Source organism: Leucoraja erinacea, chromosome 27 (assembly GCF_028641065.1).
Source record: "Leucoraja erinacea ecotype New England chromosome 27, Leri_hhj_1, whole genome shotgun sequence".
Lineage (NCBI taxonomy): Eukaryota > Metazoa > Chordata > Chondrichthyes > Rajiformes > Rajidae > Leucoraja > Leucoraja erinaceus.
Genome location: NC_073403.1, coordinates 15,486,266 through 15,505,683, shown reverse-complemented (window position 1 = coordinate 15,505,683; position 19,418 = coordinate 15,486,266). Strand labels below are relative to the sequence as shown.

The 19,418-nt window shown below is 43.8% G+C and overlaps 1 protein-coding gene across 1 annotated transcript in view; it reads left to right on the top strand.

The window, feature by feature from the left end:
* Nucleotides 1–715: 715 nt before the first annotated feature.
* Nucleotides 716–19,418, top strand: part of stk17al (serine/threonine kinase 17a like) — a 55,267-nt gene continuing 36,564 nt past the window's right edge. Inside the window, exon 1 of the mRNA XM_055657149.1 lies at nt 716–1,160. Coding sequence (XP_055513124.1) covers nt 1,063–1,160 — 98 coding nt within the window. The 5' untranslated portion in view covers nt 716–1,062. The remainder of the gene's footprint in view (nt 1,161–19,418) is intronic.

The following is a 19,418-nucleotide window of genomic DNA, read 5'->3' as shown; positions in this document are numbered from 1 at the left end:
CAGCATTTTGTGTCTATCTTCGGTGTAAACCAGCATCTGCAGTTCCTTCTTATTCTGTTTCGGCGTTGTATGACGCTGCGACTAACAGCAATAATTAAGTCTATGCTTATCCAATGTAAGTAAACCCTGTCCCTAAGAATCGTATCTGATTATTGCGCTGCCACTGATGTAAATCTCTATAATTTGCTGCATTATCTCGACTTCCTTTCTTAAACAACGGGCCAACTTTGGCTGCTCTCTCTCGTCCTCTGGGCTCACACCTGTGGCTAAAGACGATGCAAAAAATATTCTATCCATGGGAAAGCAATGGGTAAACTATGGGTTACACAAAAAAGCTGGAGAAACTCAGCGGGTGCAGCAGCATCTATGGAGCGAAGGAAATAGGCAACGTTTCGGGTCGAAACGTTGCCTATTTCCTTCGCTCCATAGATGCTGCTGCACCCGTTGAGTTTCTCCAGCTTTTTTGTGTAACCTTCGATTCTCCAGCATCTGCAGTTCCCTCTTAAACAACGGGTAAATTATCCCTGGGTATGCATTGAATTGACGCCTTTTTGGTGAAACTGGACGGGGAGAGTGCGGTGTAAACCTGATGCATGTTAGCTGTAATTCCGCAGCTGCATCTATAGGTAGCTGCCGCGGTTTAGGGGCAGCGCTGTCGCTAATATTGTGCAGCGATTGGCTGCGGGCGCAGTGATGTGGCTCAGAGTTCAGCTGCTCGCACTGTCTCATGTCCCGCTGCAGTGCAGTGTGTCAGAGCCCTGCACCAGAGCACAGCACACCCGCCCCGCTGTAGTGTATCAGAGCTATCCCTCACCGTGTCCCGCTGCAGTGCAGTGTGTCAGAGCAGCACAGCACAGCACACCCGCCCCGCTGTAGTGTATCAGAGCTATCCCTCACCGTGTCCCGCTGCAGTGCAGTGTGTCAGAGCCGTCCCGCACCGCTCCGTCCCGGGGAGCGAAGGCACTGACTGCCGACCCTTTGCCCAGGTCGCCCTGACTTGCAACCGAGCCCTTCGCCGGACGCCCGGCTCCGCCACAGACTGCCCGAGCAGTTGCTGCAGCAATGATGAATCGCAAGGGAATGGTGGCCAAGATCCTTTGCCGAATACGGACCGACCCTTTCAGCAGCAACTACACGCTGCTGGGCAAGGAGCTGGGGAGGTGAGTGCTGGCCGTAGGACCGCCGACTGACCCTCCCCTCCCCACCCCACTGACCCCTACCTGCCCTCCCCTCCCCACCCCACTGACCCCTACCTGCCCTCCCCCCCCCCCGGGTCTCGTCCCGGAGCGCCGCCAGGCACAAGTACTGGTGGTACCCCGACCCCCTGTATTGGACACTGACACTCCCCTGAACTGTACCCTGCGCCCCACCGCTGCACTGACACCCTTATCCCCTCCCCCACGTTTCAACCCCCCCCCCCCCCCCACACTGATACCTCCGCCATCGTATACTGACCCCCCTCACCCCCCCCCCCCTCCCCGTTTCCCTCCCTACACTGACACCCCGTTTTTTTTCTCTCCCGTTTCGCCTCGCCAGCACTAATATCCCCGCTCCCCTTCCCCACTGACACCTCCCTCCCACCCCCCCCCCGTCCCCTTCGCCACTGCTGGTACCCCGACCTCCCCTCCACTGTTTCCCCCCCCCCCCCCCCCCCCCCCCTTCCCTCCCTGCACTGACCCCCACTACCCCCCAAACCCAGATCTATTCACCACAGTGACCCGGCAAAACAGTAAAACGATCTGTGGAAAGGAGCAATTAACGGGGAAAGTTTTTCTGAAAGGAGCCGGTGCCCCGTTTAAAATGACAGGTCGCGTTTTAACGTCTAGGTGGGAAGAGGTCAAACCTTAACCTGCAGATGTGTGGATAAATCAAACGAGAGTTGTTTTTATTTACTATAAGTATGCACCATAAGTCTGGAGAAGCTAAATTAGTTTGTTTTTGCTTTGTTAATGTTTGTGCTGCCAAAGTACATTTTAATTACCAGATCAATGTCTTAATTGCTATTGAGCGCATTGTGCAGCCGGTGTTAATAAGCACTGCAAACAGTTGTTGTTATTTTAATCGTAGCTTGAAGGTTATGTGGATGGCATTGCAGATCATAGTTTAACACGTTCAGTCAAGAGTGGTCAAAGGATGGCAACTGAATGTGTTGACCTAGAGTGGAGACACTGAGTAGTTTAATGTCACCTCTCTGCCCAGTAAACAGCTTAATTGGCTCCTTTACTTAATGTTTAAGGACACAGACCAAGTGCCATTCAAAACTTTGTGCATATTATGTATTTAAAAATTTATATTTTAATGCTTTTTGCAGGGAACCTTGTGGTTATTTCTCTGAGTAATTGCATCCTTATCTTAGTCAGTTAAGTTAAATCTCATGACTTTAGATACAATTCAAGCTGCTGTAGCTGGTTGCTCAGGTGCATTTCAACATTGCACCAACTTTCACTGTGATTCAGTTCCTGCTCTCACTCCAGAAAGGTGCATGCTAAAGTCACTTCTGAGTCAGAATTGACCCAAGTTCTCTGGATATATCCACAGACAGAATCCAGGTTAGTTTGAGCTTTGATTGCTGATTTGTAGTTAGAAGAGTGGTGGACCAGGGAAGGGCTTCTGAAAGCTGGGGATAGCCCTGATAGGGAATTAGTATTTGTGGATCGAAACAATACAAACAAATACAGGATATATGGCTTTTATTGTAGGCGAAGCTAGCAATGTCACAAGATCTCATTGTTCCCAATATCCTCTCTTGTCAGTTCTGCTAATGTTTAGAATTCCTCTCTCTCACCTGGAGAGCTAGTGATCCTGTAACCTAACAAAGATAGTGCACTGTGTTAGACCAGTCCATCCAGATACCGTCCCCTTGGTTCTTTGTCAGACGCCTTCTCTGTATTCATTGAGAGCAGAGTGTGGGGATTACATCTGTGGAACCAAAGTGTCTGAGCTGATAGCTCAGAGGATTTTTTACGCCCCTTTTGTCATATGTCAGGCACCACAAGTTAATAGTAATTCAGAAAGCAGTAACACGTCTGGTTGCAATGTTACATCTGCAGAGTTTGGAGGAAGTGTCCTATTATATCAACACACCAGCTGGTTGTGAAAACAGCAACCATGTAGTTCTACGTGGTAATTCACACTGGAATTTGATTCTGACGTATAAACTGGATCAAATAAATACTAGATTAGTTTGATCACCATATTCCATTTGTACACATTGAATGCCCTTGAACTTTCTTCAGATCTGAAACGCCGCCTATCCATGTTCCCCAGAGATGCTGCCTGATCTGCTGAGTTACTCCAGCACTTTGTGCCTTTTTTTTTGTAAACCGGCCCCTGCAGTTCTGTGTATCTATAACATAAATTACCGCAGAAGGCTGTGGGGGACAAGTCAGTGGATATAGTTAAGGCAGCAATAGATAGATTCTTGATTAGTACAGGTGTCAGAGGTTATGAGGAGAAGTGTAGAAGAATGGGGTTAGGAGGGAGAGATAGATCAGCCATGATTGAATGGCAGATTAGACTTGATGGGCCAAATAGCCTAATTCTGCTCCTATCACTTATGGTCTTATGAAATTTTATTGCAGCTGCACTGTGCTGAGATTTGAACTGGTGTCTAAAGACCAGGTTTCAGGTTACTGGATACCGGTTCTGTATTTTATGCCTTTTATTGCGATTCAGTATGGTTATTGCAAGAACTTTGGCCACTGTGTGATTAATCTGGGGGCAATTACTTCCACGTAAATAACTCTGCAATGAGAGAGTTGACCCAATTCACATTGTCTCTCATAGAAATGTCATTAAAGTAATTGCTTATGGAACTCGTCATAACAGAAAAAGGTGGAAAGAATATTACACCTTTTTGAAAGAAAATGACAGAAAGAATATTACACCCCCCCCCACCCCACACACAACCATGCAAGTTATTTCCTAAGGATTGGTTTATATTATATAATAATATTAATAAAAGATTCCTGTAAAAGCACAGCCGGGACTGCCCAGTGTGGTGGTTTTCAATGTTTTGTACCTTCTACTCTAACAACATTTTTGGAAATTTTCAAAGATGCCAACAGTTTGTTTTGCAGAATGATGCAGTGTTTAATGTAATCCATCTGTGAATTAAAACAAAATACAAGTATCATTTAGAAATGCTACTTTGAAATTTGTGTGATTCAGTATGTGATCAGATTGATTTAGCGACACATTTGATTGGGGGCCTGGCACTCCTATTAGCAAAGCACAAACCAGGGCTCAGTGATGGGGAGATGTGCTCTCTGAATCCATCTGACATTAAACATCTTCTAGGGTATCTAAGTTTCTTGGTGTTCCAATCTTTTGACAAAAGTGTGTAATCTTTGTGCTTCTGAACTAAATCGGGGATCTCGCCACTGAAGAATAATACTGCTTTACAAATTGCAGACAATGTGTCGTGTGCAAGACTAGTAATCTGCGGAAAAATAGCTGCTGTTGAGAAGGAAGGCCAGTTGTTTTTGGAGCACTGCCTCTTCCCGGTGTCAGGGCTGGGGATCTCTTGCATTACTTAGCTCCAGGAATCTCTTCTCCGTGGTCTGTGTTATCCTGTAGTCAGATTGCCTGTGTCAGAGGTCATGCTCAGTCCTAGAAAGTGTGACTGTCACCTGAAACTCAGCTGCAGATATCATGATCCAGTTAGGCATTGCGCTGAGTTCAATGCAGGTCTGTGCAACTGAGGATGTAATCTAATTAATCTAATTAAAGTAGAATTGTAGTATTTATTCAGCCTGCATAGAGACTAAACCTAAGTAGCTTAGAAAGTTAATAATGTGTAATACCATCATGCTGATGGTAGCTGATGATTGAATGCACTAACATGGCCTTTATTAGTTCTCAATCACAGGAAATTAAATTTTCTGGTGATTTTTCGTGATTAACTTCCCAAAGCTTGACAGCCATGTCATTTTTTAATTCGGACTCTGTAAAGAGCCAACTGTTTTCATGCCTATGTGTACTGGATTGATTGTACAACATGTGCATGGTCTGTTGTAATGTATTCAATCAGTGTAGGCTTAATCCTACACATTGACCAGATCTGGATTGTTGGGCATTGGGCCAAAAACGGGGCAGTGGGAATTAAACCTCCCTTGGGATGGGAAGTGGGGAGCTGGGGAAAAATATTATATTAATGCCATTGCTGTACATTTTAGCATCTGTTTGAGCTTGGTACCGATGCACCTTAAGCGGAGAACGACAGATGATATTTAGTTTTATATAGCAAGGAAACAGGCCCTTCGGCCCAACCTGTCCATGCCATCCAAGTTACCAACCTGACCTAGTCTGTCTTAAGCCCATATCCTTCTAAACCTTTCTTATCCTTTCCTGGATTTTATCTTGCACTAAACATTATTCCCTTTATCAAGTATCTGTACACTGGACAGATCCATTGTAATAATGTTAGACAAAAATGCTGGAGAAACTCAGCGGGTGAGGCAGCATCTATGGAGCGAAGGAATAGGTGACGGTTCGGATCTAGACCCTACTTCCGACCGAAGAAGGGTCTCGACTCGAAACGTCACGTATTCCTTCGCTCCATAGTTGCTGCCTCACTCTCTGAGTTTCTCCAGAAATTTTGTCTACCTTTGATTTTTCCAGCAACTTCAGTTCTTTCTTAAACATTGTAATGATGTGAACTCTCTGCAATAGTCGTTCTGCTGACTGCTTAGCTTGGAACAAAAAGCCTTTCATTGTACCTTGGTATACATGACAATAAACTAAACTAAATTATCCATGTACCTGTCTAAGTGGTTATTAAAAGTTATGTTGCAGTTGAAAAAGACATTGGTGAAATCGAATTTGGAGCATTATATTCACTTTTGATCATCCTGCTATAGGAAGGATGTTATTAAGCTAGAAAGTGCGGAGAAGATTTACGATGTTGCCAGGACTCGAGGGCCTGAGCTGTAGTGAAAGGTGGGAAGGCTAGGACTTTATTCTTTGAGGCACAGGAGGCTGAGGGATTACTCACAGTGGTGTATAAAACATAAGGGTAATAGATGGGCATTGAGCACACATGCAGGAGTCGACAACGATGCCAATGGCTGTTGGTCATGTTCTGCCTCGGTGAAGGAGACTTTAATGAAAATCATGTTAATGCAGGGCTTGGTACAAAATCTCAGTTGTGTTGAAATCGGGGAAGGTTTGATGCAAGTGTACGGTATTACAAGCGTGTAGCCTCGTCTTTGGCCCAAGTTGTTGCTTTATAGTATCTCCTCTGATTCGTGGTCTGCTTATCGCACTAGTTCATGCCAGGATTTGTTAACCGCCGTCTGGGGCTACACGGCAAAGATTGATAAGCTGACACCACATTGACACTCGGACCGGATGCAAATGCTGCGTTACATTCTGTGGGAAAAGAAAACTCTGCCCAGCGTTGCCAGCACAGTGCTCAATGCTCTCTTGTTGCGCAAACAACATTCGGGGTGATGTGTGTCCGTACCCTGGGAAATCTCATTCTTTGCAGCATGCTCTTATTTCAGACGGAGTGCAGCATTCTTCGGGGCTCCAGCTGATTTAGGCATTTTGTCGGGTGAGCTGAATATTTACATTGGGCAGGAGAATTGAAATCTCCTGTCAAAGCTATTCTGTGGCTCTGTGCTATGTAAATTAAAGGGGTTTTAACAAAACTGCACAGAACCAGTATTGGACTGAAAGAATGCTTGGTGCCAGGGATGTTGGCAGATGGGCTGGTTGCTGCATCAGTCAGTGCCATTGAACTGATGTGCCTATTGATAGAAAGCAGCTTGTCCTCCAACCCCTGTGGTCTGCCAGTTTCTGAAAGCCCTTTCAACTAAACACATCCTTTCAGTCCGGGGGTGGTTTGCACGGGGTGCAGTTCCTAGTGACTGTGGATTCTCCATGTTGCTCCCAAAGCCATCACTGTTCACATGACGTTGTACGTAATGAATGCCAGCTGGCCATTCACCCACAGCGACCATCACAGGTCTGTTCGGGGCATGTTCCACTTGGGCAACCTAATCCGCGAGTTTGCCCTCGACTCATACTCGCAGCACGGTTGACACGAGGTCGTAGGATGTCATCATAACTCTCCTTCATGCTCGAGAGTGGTCTCCGCATACTCGAGGCCTCAGCTAGGTTGCGGCGTTTTTTTCAATATGTTAAAAAATGCCCGCGAGTTTAAAAAAGGTCTCCATGGAAAAAATCTATACTTTTTTTACTTGTAGGTTTAGTCGTAGTAGATCGGCATGTTAGTCGTAGGTAATCGAGGGCAGTCGAAGGTAGAAACATAGAAAATAGGTGCAGGAGTAGGCCCTTCGAGCCTGCACCGCCATTCAATATGATCATGGCTGATCATCCAACTCAGTATCCTGTACCTGCCTTCTCTCCATACCCCCTGATCCCATTAGCCACAGGGGCCACATCTAACTCCCTCTTAAATATAGCCAATGAACTGGCCTCAACTACCTTCTGTGGCAGAGAATTCCAGAGATTCACCACTATCTGTGTGAAAAATGTTTTCCTCATCTCGGTAGTCATAGATAGTCTTCATCATAGTCAAAGGGAGGTCAAAGGAGGTCGTATTCACTCTCCACTATTCGTAGTCCAATGTTCCCGAAGTTAGTCATAGCTAGTCTTCAACGTAGTCGAAGGAGGTCTTCAACATGTCATTTTTTAAAACTCTTCTACACTCGCCAATTAGGTCTCCCAAGTGGGACAGCCCCTTTAACATTCTCACATCTACACGCTCCATCCTCGAGCAGCGGTCAGGAGCTGGAACACCAGCCACTTGCCGCAGCAAATGCTGAGACCAACTGCAGAACTCCACTGCTGGCTTCGTGAAGTTAGTGGAGAAGAGACAGTAAGGTCCATTGGAAAGCATTTTATTGGGATGCATCACAGCATGGTTTGGGAACAACCCCATCCAAGACCGCAATAAACTATTTACACCTCGCGCTGCCTTGGCAAGACCACCAGCATAATCAACGATGAGTTGCACTGTGGCCTCTCCCTCTTCTCCCCTCACCCATCAGGTAAAAGGTATAGAAATATGAAAACACACACCTCCATATTTGGTGACAGTTTCTTCCCAGCTGTCATCGGGCAAACTGAACCATCCTAACAACAACTAGTCCTGAGCTACTATCTACCTCTTTGGAAACCCTCTGACTTTTTAATTGGGCTTTACTGGACTCTATTTTGCACTAAATGTTATTTATGTTATCATGTAACTACACTGTATGGTTCGATTGTAATCGTGTATTGTTTTTCCGCTGACTGGTTAGTATGCAACAAAAGATTTTCACTGTACCTCGATAAAACGTGACATTCATCTAAACTAAAACTCATTAATTTGATGCAGGTGAGGAAAATTGTGTTTAAATTTTACCAAACGATTAAATTGCACCAGGCAATGATGACTCCACACAGAATCATAGGGGGAATTAGCAAACATGATCTGCACACCTATTTTTATTCCTGTCTTTAGAGTTTGGCAGATATTGCATGTTATTAGCTCTTGGAATATTGTGGTTTCATCAAACCTATGCAGGCTTTGTACAAAGCTTTGCACTTGGTGTTTTTTCTGGCAGCAAACTGTTTCTCAGTCTTACTCTTTTGGGTTAAATGCAGTGAGATGGCATCGTTCAATGACGCATGCTGGTGAGAGGGTGACACCTTTCTGGTTGCTGTGGCAACGCTGCAGTTTTCTGCGAGAGTGCCTGTGAGTGGAATTAGTGCAAGACTGCAGTTTCGATACCTTGCCTGCATTGGGACATCATTATAGAACAAATAAATGAAAGATATGCAAAAAAGTAACGATGATGAAGGAAGATAACTTGTTTTCAGCAGAGGTGCACATGAGAGTCTTTTAAAGTATTGCCGCTTGTACTGTAGATTCTCATCAGTGGTCGTTTGCTCTCTAGTTTTCCATGAAGATTTAGATATGACTGTAGTTAAATTATCACACTGCCTTCTCTTCACATTTGTGACCTTAACTGGTAATGATGCAAAAGAAAAGATTTGTATGAGGGGCAAATAATGTCACAGAGGAGCTCACCAGTACGGTGCTGTGACCCATTCAGTGGTTTTTACAAGGCATATTAGGGTGATGGCACACACTAACACCCAACAGATGCCAAAGTGGGTGTTCGAGACCACCTGCTGTGGGAGTCCCAATATAAACCGACATAAAAGCAGCTAAAGTTATGTTAAGTACCGATGACCAGTTTCTCTCATTAACCTCGTGACCTTCCTTCAGCTGGAGTTGTTTGTTCCCTCTCCAAGGTTTTGTCTTGTAATTATCCAGCCCTGTTAACACCACATCAGGTTGCCTCCGGAAATATACCTTCAGTCAAGAACAACCTTCGTGTAACATGCATGAAAAAAATGGGAATAAGATTTCATTTAACTGAATTTATTAAGTAATTGCTTCGGGACTGATACATAATCTGTACTCTGTAGGTACTCTCTATTGTGTAAGTTCTTGAGGCAACCTTGATCAGCCAGCTTTATAACCGCAGTGCAAGGACTGCATACATTTCTGCAACAGCAGTACTAACTCTCTTAACAATCCATGCCAACAAAATGAGTCCTGCCTTGGTTCCAATATAAGAATTCATTATTTGATCTATTCAGGGTCAGAGAGCAAATGCCATAGGTTATGACTAATTAGATTGTTTTTTTTTTTAAAGAACCTGCATAGGTAAAATGGACAGAATGGCTTCTCCTGTGTAGGAAGGAACTGCAGATGCTGGTTTGAATGATTCCTGCTAAAAAGTTAATGGAGAAGATGGAGTCTCCAGTTCATAGTCAAAGGTTGCAACTCGAAATATGTTTTCACATGTAGCAGTATTATTGTTTTGCTGCACTGATGAAAGGAAGCTATTTTGAGCATGGCGTACAAGGAATCGTGGGGATCTCTCTCTCTCTCGTCAACAACTAAAGGGTCTTAAGGGTTCAAAGAGATTCTTCAACAAGTATCTTTGAGTATGGGATCAATACTTTGTTGCATTTTTAAAAATTCATAAAAGTTCCAATTATTTATATTTGGTCATTTTAAAAACAATTTTAATGGTTGAAAATATGAGAAGCCAGGTTGTTTTTCCACAGATTTCACTGTTCTTGCTGTTCACAAGGCATTAATTATTGTTTTGTGCTCGGGTAACTTAACACCAGGTTTAACCAGCCTCTTGTCCAAACAAATAGAGCTATGAACTGTGAATTGTTCCAGCAACTGTGTACATGTTCTGCATGAATCCCGCTCACCAGACTCGCAAAGTCTAGTTACATTTGCTTTGCAGAATACGATGATGTTGCAAATGATCTACCCCCTTTCCTCCTTGGTGTGAATAAACTCACTGTGGGCACTTTTCAATGGCTAAGATAGACACAAAATGCTGGAGTAACTCAGCGGAACAGGCAGCATCTCAGGATAAAAGGAATTGAGCCGTTTTGGGCCGAGACCCTTCTTCAGACTAAGAGTCAGGAGAGAGGGAAACTTGTGATATGAAAAGGTACAAAGAACAGATGAATGAAAGACATGGGAAGTTGATGGGCTGCCACTCCCACTTCTGAAGGTACTTATTACAGTATGAGGCACACTCTGCTGGTTTGGTGGTGTTGTGGAACCATGATTTGATGGATACAACTTTGGAAATCTAGAGAGCTGATATTCTTAAAAAATCCTTTTTCCAGTGAATCACATCTTGCATCAAACCCCAATCTGAAAGAAAGGGGAGTCTGTTGCATGGGATCACTTGATCTGACCCCTACTCCACTTGAGTTACTTGACCCTGTGCAATGGCCTGATTTGAACCACGTCTGCCTCCACACTTCCAATGGGTAAAATGGGAACATGAAATGGCAATGCTGCAATCCAGCTCTGTCACTGGTGTAAATTGTATTGTGTACTTAGTTATGCTTTTGTATTGATTTAATTGTTGAAGCAGGATCAAATGTAAAAGACATTAACCATAATTTGGTTACAAATGGGGAATATCTAGATGAATTACAAGTAAATTACTGTATTGTAACGTGATTAATAACATTAACGAGTAAACAAGGGAAGATTGGAGCTTAATTATTGAGTCAAAGTCTAGATATTTGATAACATTAAGTAACATTTTAACATGAACCTATCAGTCGGTAAATTTGCATAGTCATATCTTGCATGCGATTGCTCCATCTATGAATTATAATTGCTGACATATCTAGTACCATGAGTGTCATGCCATTCTTTCCTGCTTGGCAGAAAGCTACCAGGTGCTGGAAATATTCTTGCTTTTTCCAAAGCCTAGTGTAGGTTGGGAAATATTCTGATTCTTCCTGTGAGCAGCATGCATGTTTTGAGGCCTCTGGACATGCACAGTAACTTGCATCTGTGTACCACACCTGATCTTCATTTGCATGTTCAACAAGTAAATGACAGTTTAGTTTAGAGATACAGTGTGGAAACGAGCCCTTCGGCCCACCGAGTCCGCGCTTACACTATCCCACACACACTATAGACAATTTTTACATTTATACCAAGCCAATTAACCTACAAACCTGTACGTCTTTGGAGTGTGGGAGGCAATCGGAGATCCGAGAGAAAACCCACGCAGGGAGAACGTACAAACTCCGTACAGACACGCACCCATAGTCGAGGTCGAACCCAGGTCTCTGGCGCTGTAAGGCAGCAACTCTATCGCTGCTCTACCGTGCCGCACTGAATATCATTGTGACATGACCATTGATACTAACTGGGTTTATGAACAGCTTGGCCTTGTATGTTGGAGCCCATCTTACCAGAATGGTTGTCGTATTCATCTGTTGAAGTCCCTACCTCAGTTAGTAGTGTGCAACTCTTGGTTAAGGTAAATTTCTCCTCTATTTGTTTTCATCTGTAATGATGACTCTTGCATTGTACCCCTTCAACAACACTCACAATTCTGTGCCCCTCTCAGGCAAATTCCTTCATGGCCTTGATGTCTCCCTTCTTCCCAAGCGCCCCCCCCCCCCCCCCCCCCAAGTCCAATCTTTCCTCCAGAATTTTCATCTACTTTCCAGCCAGACTCATTCCTTCACCTATCTGAGGTATTCCTACACCAATATGAGTTTCCCAACCCCTCAGCCTCCCCGGTTATGCAGAGTAATGCTCCCTACAACCCACTCTCTCAATCTCAGAGTCTTATAGCACAGAAATGGGACCTTTCACCCACCATGCTAACCATCAAGTACTCATCTGTACCAATATCCCCGGTAGCCTACAGTGCCTTGGTAATTCAATCTCATGATCTTCTCCCCATTAATTCACCTGGACATGTTGTATTTGGGAGGTGCATGTAATGAAAATAATTAAAATTAACTATTCTTCCACACAAAGAACTACTTCCCTAATATATGCACTCATCACGACTTAAAGAAATAGGAAGCCACAGTTTCTATGTGCAGAAAGTCCAAAGGTTAATGTTCAAATTCCACAAATAAAAAACATTGAAAGATCTTATAACTATCCCTGTGCACTAATCACCTGTTTGTGAAGATTATCTGCTGTTGCCCGATGCATTTACTGGAAAGGTTAAGCAATGTCCCTGGTCACAGTACTGAAAAAGGGTTTTAAAAACTCTACCTCATAGAAATATTTGGTTTTATTTCTAGCAGTTGCATGTTAGTGATAGATTTATTCTACTGGAAGCCATAGTCTTGCAGTTTGATTCCTGTAAACTTGTAGCATCTCATCCAAGTGTTCACTGGAGTTTAGAAGGATGAGGGGGAATCTTATAGAAACATATAAAATTATAAAAGGACTGGACAAGCTAGATGCAGGAAAAATGGACTCGCCCAATGTTGGGTGAGTCCAGAACCGGGGGCCGCAGTCTTAGAATAAAGGGGAGGTCATTTCAGACTGAGGTGAGAAAAAACCTTTTCACCCAGAGAGTTGTGAATTTATGGAATTCCCATGCCACAGAGGGCAGTGGAGGCCAAATCACTGGATGGATTTACGAGAGAGTTAGATAGAGCTCTATGGGCTAGTGGAGTCACGGGATATGGGGAGAAGGCAGGCATGGGTTATTGATGGGGGACGATCAGCCATGATCACAATGAATGGCGGTGCTGGCTTGAAGGGCCGAATGGCCTCCTCCTGCACCCATTTTCTATGTTTAAGTGCCATCCAGTGGGTACAAGCTGAGGGGTGAGGACCAGTCGTTGGTCAAGGACAATTAAAAGTAATCTCTTTCCTGTCTTAGTCTACTGTCTAACCCTGCTCTTTCCACCAGGGATCGTTGAATTACAGACAGCATCAGAATTCTGTGTTTTTGTTTCCCTTTGGCCTCCTTGCAGCTCCCAAGAAGAGTAAAGAGAGTCTTTCAGCTGCAGGCCCAGTGGAATCGGCTAAGTCAATATATTGCGATTAAAAATGCTCTTGATAAACCAGATCAGTGTTTTGTTGAAAGTATTTGTACCGGGCCTGCAGTGTTGAGAGTTATGTTTATAGACACATTGCTTGGCAGTTGTGCTGGGGTCTCTCCACGTAGCTTGTCAGCATCTCCACCACAAAGAGCCCCGACAATCCATCTTTGTGGCACTAATTTTAAAGCCGTAACATGATTTACTGACATAAAGCACGACCACTGTAATGAAAACTGTTATGCTTACCTTATGAAACAGATGTACTGTGCAGTAAGAGAATCATATGTCTCTTCAATAAAGCACTTTGTGATTAGACCAATTCCAACTTCAAGCAATTTCCATTCATGTTCATTGTTTTGTCCATGCAACCAATGCCCTTGCAAGGATGATGTTAAGGAAGAACGTTTGAAGTTTAGGTTATTGTCACGTGTACCGAGGTTTTGTTGCGTGCTAACCAGTCGGCGGAAAGACAATACATGATCACAATCAAGGGCAAAAGTTATAGTTACAATCGAGAGCAATATGCGGGAGCAATAGGTGTACGGTGACTGTCAGCAACGCTGCCCTTGGGATGCAAATCCGGGATTCCTGTTAAAGGTGCCAGCTCCTCTCTGCTGATATTTCTCCATCCTGCTCTCTGGCAATTCAGCGGGTGCTCTTCACCCAGGAAGTCTAATCATCATGTGTAAGAAGGAACTGCAGACGCTGGTTTAAACGGAAGATAGGCACAAAATGCTGGGGTAACTCTTTTCTGGCTAACTAGGTCTCGACCCAAAACATCATTTAGAAAATAGGTGCAGGAGGAGGCCATCGGGCCCTTCGAACCAGCACCGCCGTTCATTGTGATCATGGCTGATCGTCCCCAATCAATAACCCGTGCTTGCCTTCTCACCATATCCCTTGATTCCACCAGCCCCTAGAGCTCTATCTAACTTTCTCTTAAATCCATCCAGTGATTTGGCCTCCACTGCCCTCTGTGACAGGGGATTCCACAAATTCACAACTCTCTGGGTGAAAAAGTTTTTTTTTTTTCCTCACCGCAGTCCCAAATGGCCTCCCCTTAATTCTAAGACTGTGGCCTCTGGTTCTGGACTCGCCCAACAATGGGACCATTTTTCCTGCATCTAGCCTGTCCAGTCCTTTTGTAATTGTATATGTTTCTATACGAACCACCCCCTCATCCTTCTAAATGCAGCCTGACCCGCTGAGTTAGTTTTTGTGTCTCCTATCTTCAGTCTAATCATCCTGATGCTTACAGGCACAGGAAGAATGTGGCAAAAACTGTGTGCTTTTTTTTTCGTACTTTTCTTTAAATTTGGAGGTTTGACTCGAATAAAGACTCCGGTTTAGATAAATGTGATCAGATGACTGGTAATTAAAGCAGCCTGCTGTGAATCAGATGGAAGGTTTGTAAGCTGTAAAGCCTGCTGTTATCCTGACACCATTGTTCACGGCATCTGGAGGAAACTATACGAATAGTTGGACTGGAGCTATTACATTACACATGATTTATATTTCTGATAAAAGTGTCATATTGGAGTTGAGGTACAGATTAAACATATTCTAATAGAACGATCTGGCTGGCCAAATGGAGAATTGTAGACAATAACAGGGTCTGGTTGATGTAATTAATATTGAATTCAAAGAGTGGTCACTTCTATGTTTGAATCCCTGACTTATCTTTTCATCACTCCTATCATTTTACATTTCAATAACATATAATTTATTTTTAATTTTCACAATAGTGTGAAATTACAAGAATGTTTTCACAGCGGTTGGACTGTAATCTATTTAAATTGAACGCACAGATTTTCAAGCCCACATGTGGACAGGATATCTCTCGTGGATGCATAGAGGCACCGTTTGTGATTGGAATCTTTCTCTTGAGCTCGCGGTGGTTCAGCAAACCCGGATTTCTTCACAATTTATGCGCTTCCAATGTTTCTTTGTTACAATATGGATCTAAAACTCGAGGTGCAATGTTTTATTTTGCTTCCATTTCAATGACGCTCTGGACTAGTTTAACATATGTGTGGCTTCTTCACGCTGATTCGGATGATCAGCCAACTGTTTTACACAAAGGGTGGTGGGTATATGGAATGGGTTGACTGGGGAAGTAGTTGATGCTGGTACAATAACCACATTTGGACCGGTACACAGAGGGATATGGGTCCGGTGCGGGCAAATGGGACTTGTTTAGATGGGGCATCTTGGTTGGTGTGGATGAGTTGGGTCAAAAGGCCCGTTTCCATGCTGTGTGACACTATAACTCAGCAAGTCGCTTTTGAAAATAGTGCCTTTCTCCAGAACAGTGTGACCAGGTAAACAGCAGGTGCTGAAAAAAACTGCAGATGCTGGCTCACACTGAAGATAAATACAAAAAGCTGGAGTAACTCAGCGGGTCAGGCAGCATCTCTGGAGAAAAGGGAATGGGTGACGTTTTGCTTCGAGCCCATTCTTCAGACTGAGAGTCGGGGGAATGGGAAGACAAGAAAAATAGAAGGTACATAGAACAGATAAATGAAAGATATACAAAAAGCAATGATGATGAAGGAAAGGCAGAGCCCACAATGATCCATTGTTGGCTGTGGAGTAGGTGATAAAGGGCTATACAGACAGTGAAGCTCAACAGGATGACAGTGAAACTAGTATGCAGACTAGGGTGGGGGAGGAACGGAAAGAGAGGGGATGCAAGGGTTACTTGAAGTTGGAGAAATCAGAAACCCCACCACTGGTTTGTAAGCTGCCCAAGCAAAATATGAAGTGCAGTTTCCTGACCTATCACTGGCATCTGTGTAAGTTTTATTTTGTTCTTTTTGGCTTTGTCATTGTTGCAGCACAAGATTTGCTAATTGCCGCTGAGCTGATCCAAAAACGAAAGAAAAATTGTGTGCCCGTCCTTGAAGGACGTTGCAAGGTTGACATTTTACTTGAGGTGATTTAGCGCTCGTCTAATACAAATTTGCATTGAAAATTTGCAATGCCAGAGAAAATGGTCGTATCCATAGAAGGGAAAAATCATATTGTAACCAGAAAGCTGAGTGGGATAGAGGGTGGAACCAGATCTTGGGCATAGCACAGTTCCTCGGGCTTAGATGTAGAGAGCATAAAAACATTCAGTGTTAGCATTATCTGCACAAAACCTGTTGGCTATGTTCCAAGCAATCTATTGCATGTTTCATTGTAGTCTTGTTATGTTTCCCTTGTGCCCCATCTTATCTGTCCATAAGCTCTGACATTGCTGGTGAACAGTTTTGTTTAGGAAATAACTGCAGATGCTGGTTTAAACAGAAGATGAACACAAAATGCACATTTTGTGTCTTATCAGTAGTTTAGTTTAGAGATACAGTGCAGAAACGGGCCTTTCAGCCCACCGAGTCTGCACTGACCAGCGATCCCTGCACACTAATGCTATCCTACACACTAGGGACAATGTGCCATTTTAGCAAAGCCAATTAACCTACAAGCTTGTACTTCTTTGGAGTGTGGGAAGAATCCGGAGCACCCGAAGAAAACCCACGCAGGTCACTTGGAGAACGTACAAACTCCATATAGACAGCACCTGGAGTCGTGATCAAACCTAGGTCTCTGGCACTGTCTGGCAGCAACTCTACTGCTGTGCCACCATGCTGCTCTTAACGTGATATGACGCGCGTTACCACAGGCAGTGAAATGTGTGAGTACTGAGCGATGATGAGTTTGTCTCAAATTTTTAAGAGGCGGTGACATTTCCTCACATAGACTGCATAAGAAGAATAGACTTCATCTGGCACATCATTGACATTGACATTGAGTCTGAAGAAGGGTTTCAACCCGAAACGCTGCCCATTTCCTTCGCTCCATAGATGCTGCCACAACTGCTGAGTTTCTCCAACATTTTTGTCTACCATTGACATTGACCTGATCCCTGCCACTGTTCTCTGTGCATCAACCAAAGGAGAAAGCCCTGGGTTCTCTAAAAGGAGCTAACTGACAATATCTGCTGAGAGTATAGTATTTTCAAACCCTGATGTGGGTAGTTGTAGCACATGTTGGACAGACATTAATCTGCAGAGTCGCCATCATATACCGTTTTATAAAGTCATGTGTTATGTGAGGAATGCATTTATAATGTGAAGCCAGTGATATGTTGAGCCTTCTCTCATGTCTGTTGTATCTCACTGAGATTCTTAAAACAGATTACTATATCCTTTGGGAGAGAGGGTTCAAAATGTGTCTTGTGTCAAATTATCAAGCAATTCTAGTCTGCCATAAAACATTTCTGATTTCCTAAGACCCCAATATCTCCAATCTAGGAGAAGGCCCTTCACCTTCTCGTTGCTGTGCTACCATTTAATTCGGAATGACTGATCAGTTTGTGAAAGTGTTTGAGATCTAGAAATATCTTCCTCTGCTTTTGCAGTCTTTGCAATTTTGCTCTAAGCATACCTGAGGTTTAATTCCCCTTATTCTACCGCCCCCACCTCCTGCAACCCACACACATTTCCTGCCTCTCCACCCACGTACATACCTGCCTTTGAAGTGGGGAAAGAGAAACTATTTACTCAAATCTGCCCTGCTCCTGGCTGGGTCTCTCTGTGTTACAGGGGACTGCAACAGCTGCCAAAATTGTCTACATATCAGAACTAGTAAGGTCAAATGTATATTTAAAAGGTGAATGTGAGAACAATAAAATATAAATAGTATAATGTAGGATTATTGTAACATTGGTGCTTGATGGACTCTGTAGACTAAAGACCTATTTCTGTATATATCTATGGGTTTAAAATGGAAAGTTGTTCATGTGTTAATGCAATGGCAACTCTAAAGCAACTGTTCCTGGTCATCCCCTGCGCATTGACACTCTCATTTATTGTTTGAAAATGTCCTTTCAAAACTTTCCAAACTTTCCTCAGAAGGCTTATCTTACTTTGCGATTGTTGTTTGAATTCCGTGTATACCAGTCACGCAAAGATTGCCCTTTCCCTTGACGTTTGTTTTTCTATTTTGTATTTCTCATAAAACAGTGGATTGTGTGTGCTGCAAACAGGGCGAGCTAAAGGCCCTGCCCTGCCTGTATTTATGGCTGGAGCTGGAATGTGAGTTACAGGGGGCAAACGGCAACAAACAACTGTCATGTGTCATCATTTGTCACCAGTGGAATTCCACTGCTAAAGGTGAAGAATAAGTATTTTGGCAAGGAGCCAGAAATTCCACACGCATCCTGCTGTGTTAAAGATTCCTTAATTTGTCTGCCCTTCAGAACAAATATCACTGCCGTGTTAACCCAGATGGCTTACGACAGTGGGTCTGAGTTAACACACATGACGGGCAACTAGGAATACTCACTGAGGTGCAAAGGGAATGAATGTCAGGCGGGGGTGACTCTGTACACGGCTCCTGGTGGAATAAACAGAAGGTACAGTTCCAGAGGTTTGAGGCTTGAGGCTAGAGGGAGGTGTTTGAGGGCACAAAGAAATGCAGATGTTGGAATCTTGAGCAAAAATGCTGGAGGAACTCCAGCACCTGTGAAAGGATAATGTTTTGGGTTGGGACCCTTCTTCAGACGTAGATGTCTTTAGGGTCCTAATGTCTTCTCTCCCTGAGATCAAAACAAGTGTTGGAGGCCCAAAAGGTGCAAATTGGCATTGTAAATTCCAAAGTGGGATGCAATCTAAATTATTTGCTCCCTGTCTGGATGTCTTGAGTGAATGCACGTTCTGGCCAGTTATCTTGGGTGCTCGGTAGTCTTAAAGGAACTGCTGATGGCTGCAATAAAATGTAAAGAAATGGCCATTGCAATGTAATTTCTGCTGAGCCAAAGGAGCAATGGTGATCCCGCCTGCACCAAGTCCACCCTCCACACCCTGGGCACAACTGCAGTAACCAAACTCTCTCTCAATGGGCTAAAGCCCATGCAGTCTCCTTGGGCCACCATTTGCCTACCACCTCTTGTTTCTCATGTAGTTGGGACCGGAGGCTCGCTTTTTATCTATCTATCTATCTATCTATCTATCTATCTATCTATAAAACTCAAATCCGTCCGCCGTCCGTCCGCCTGC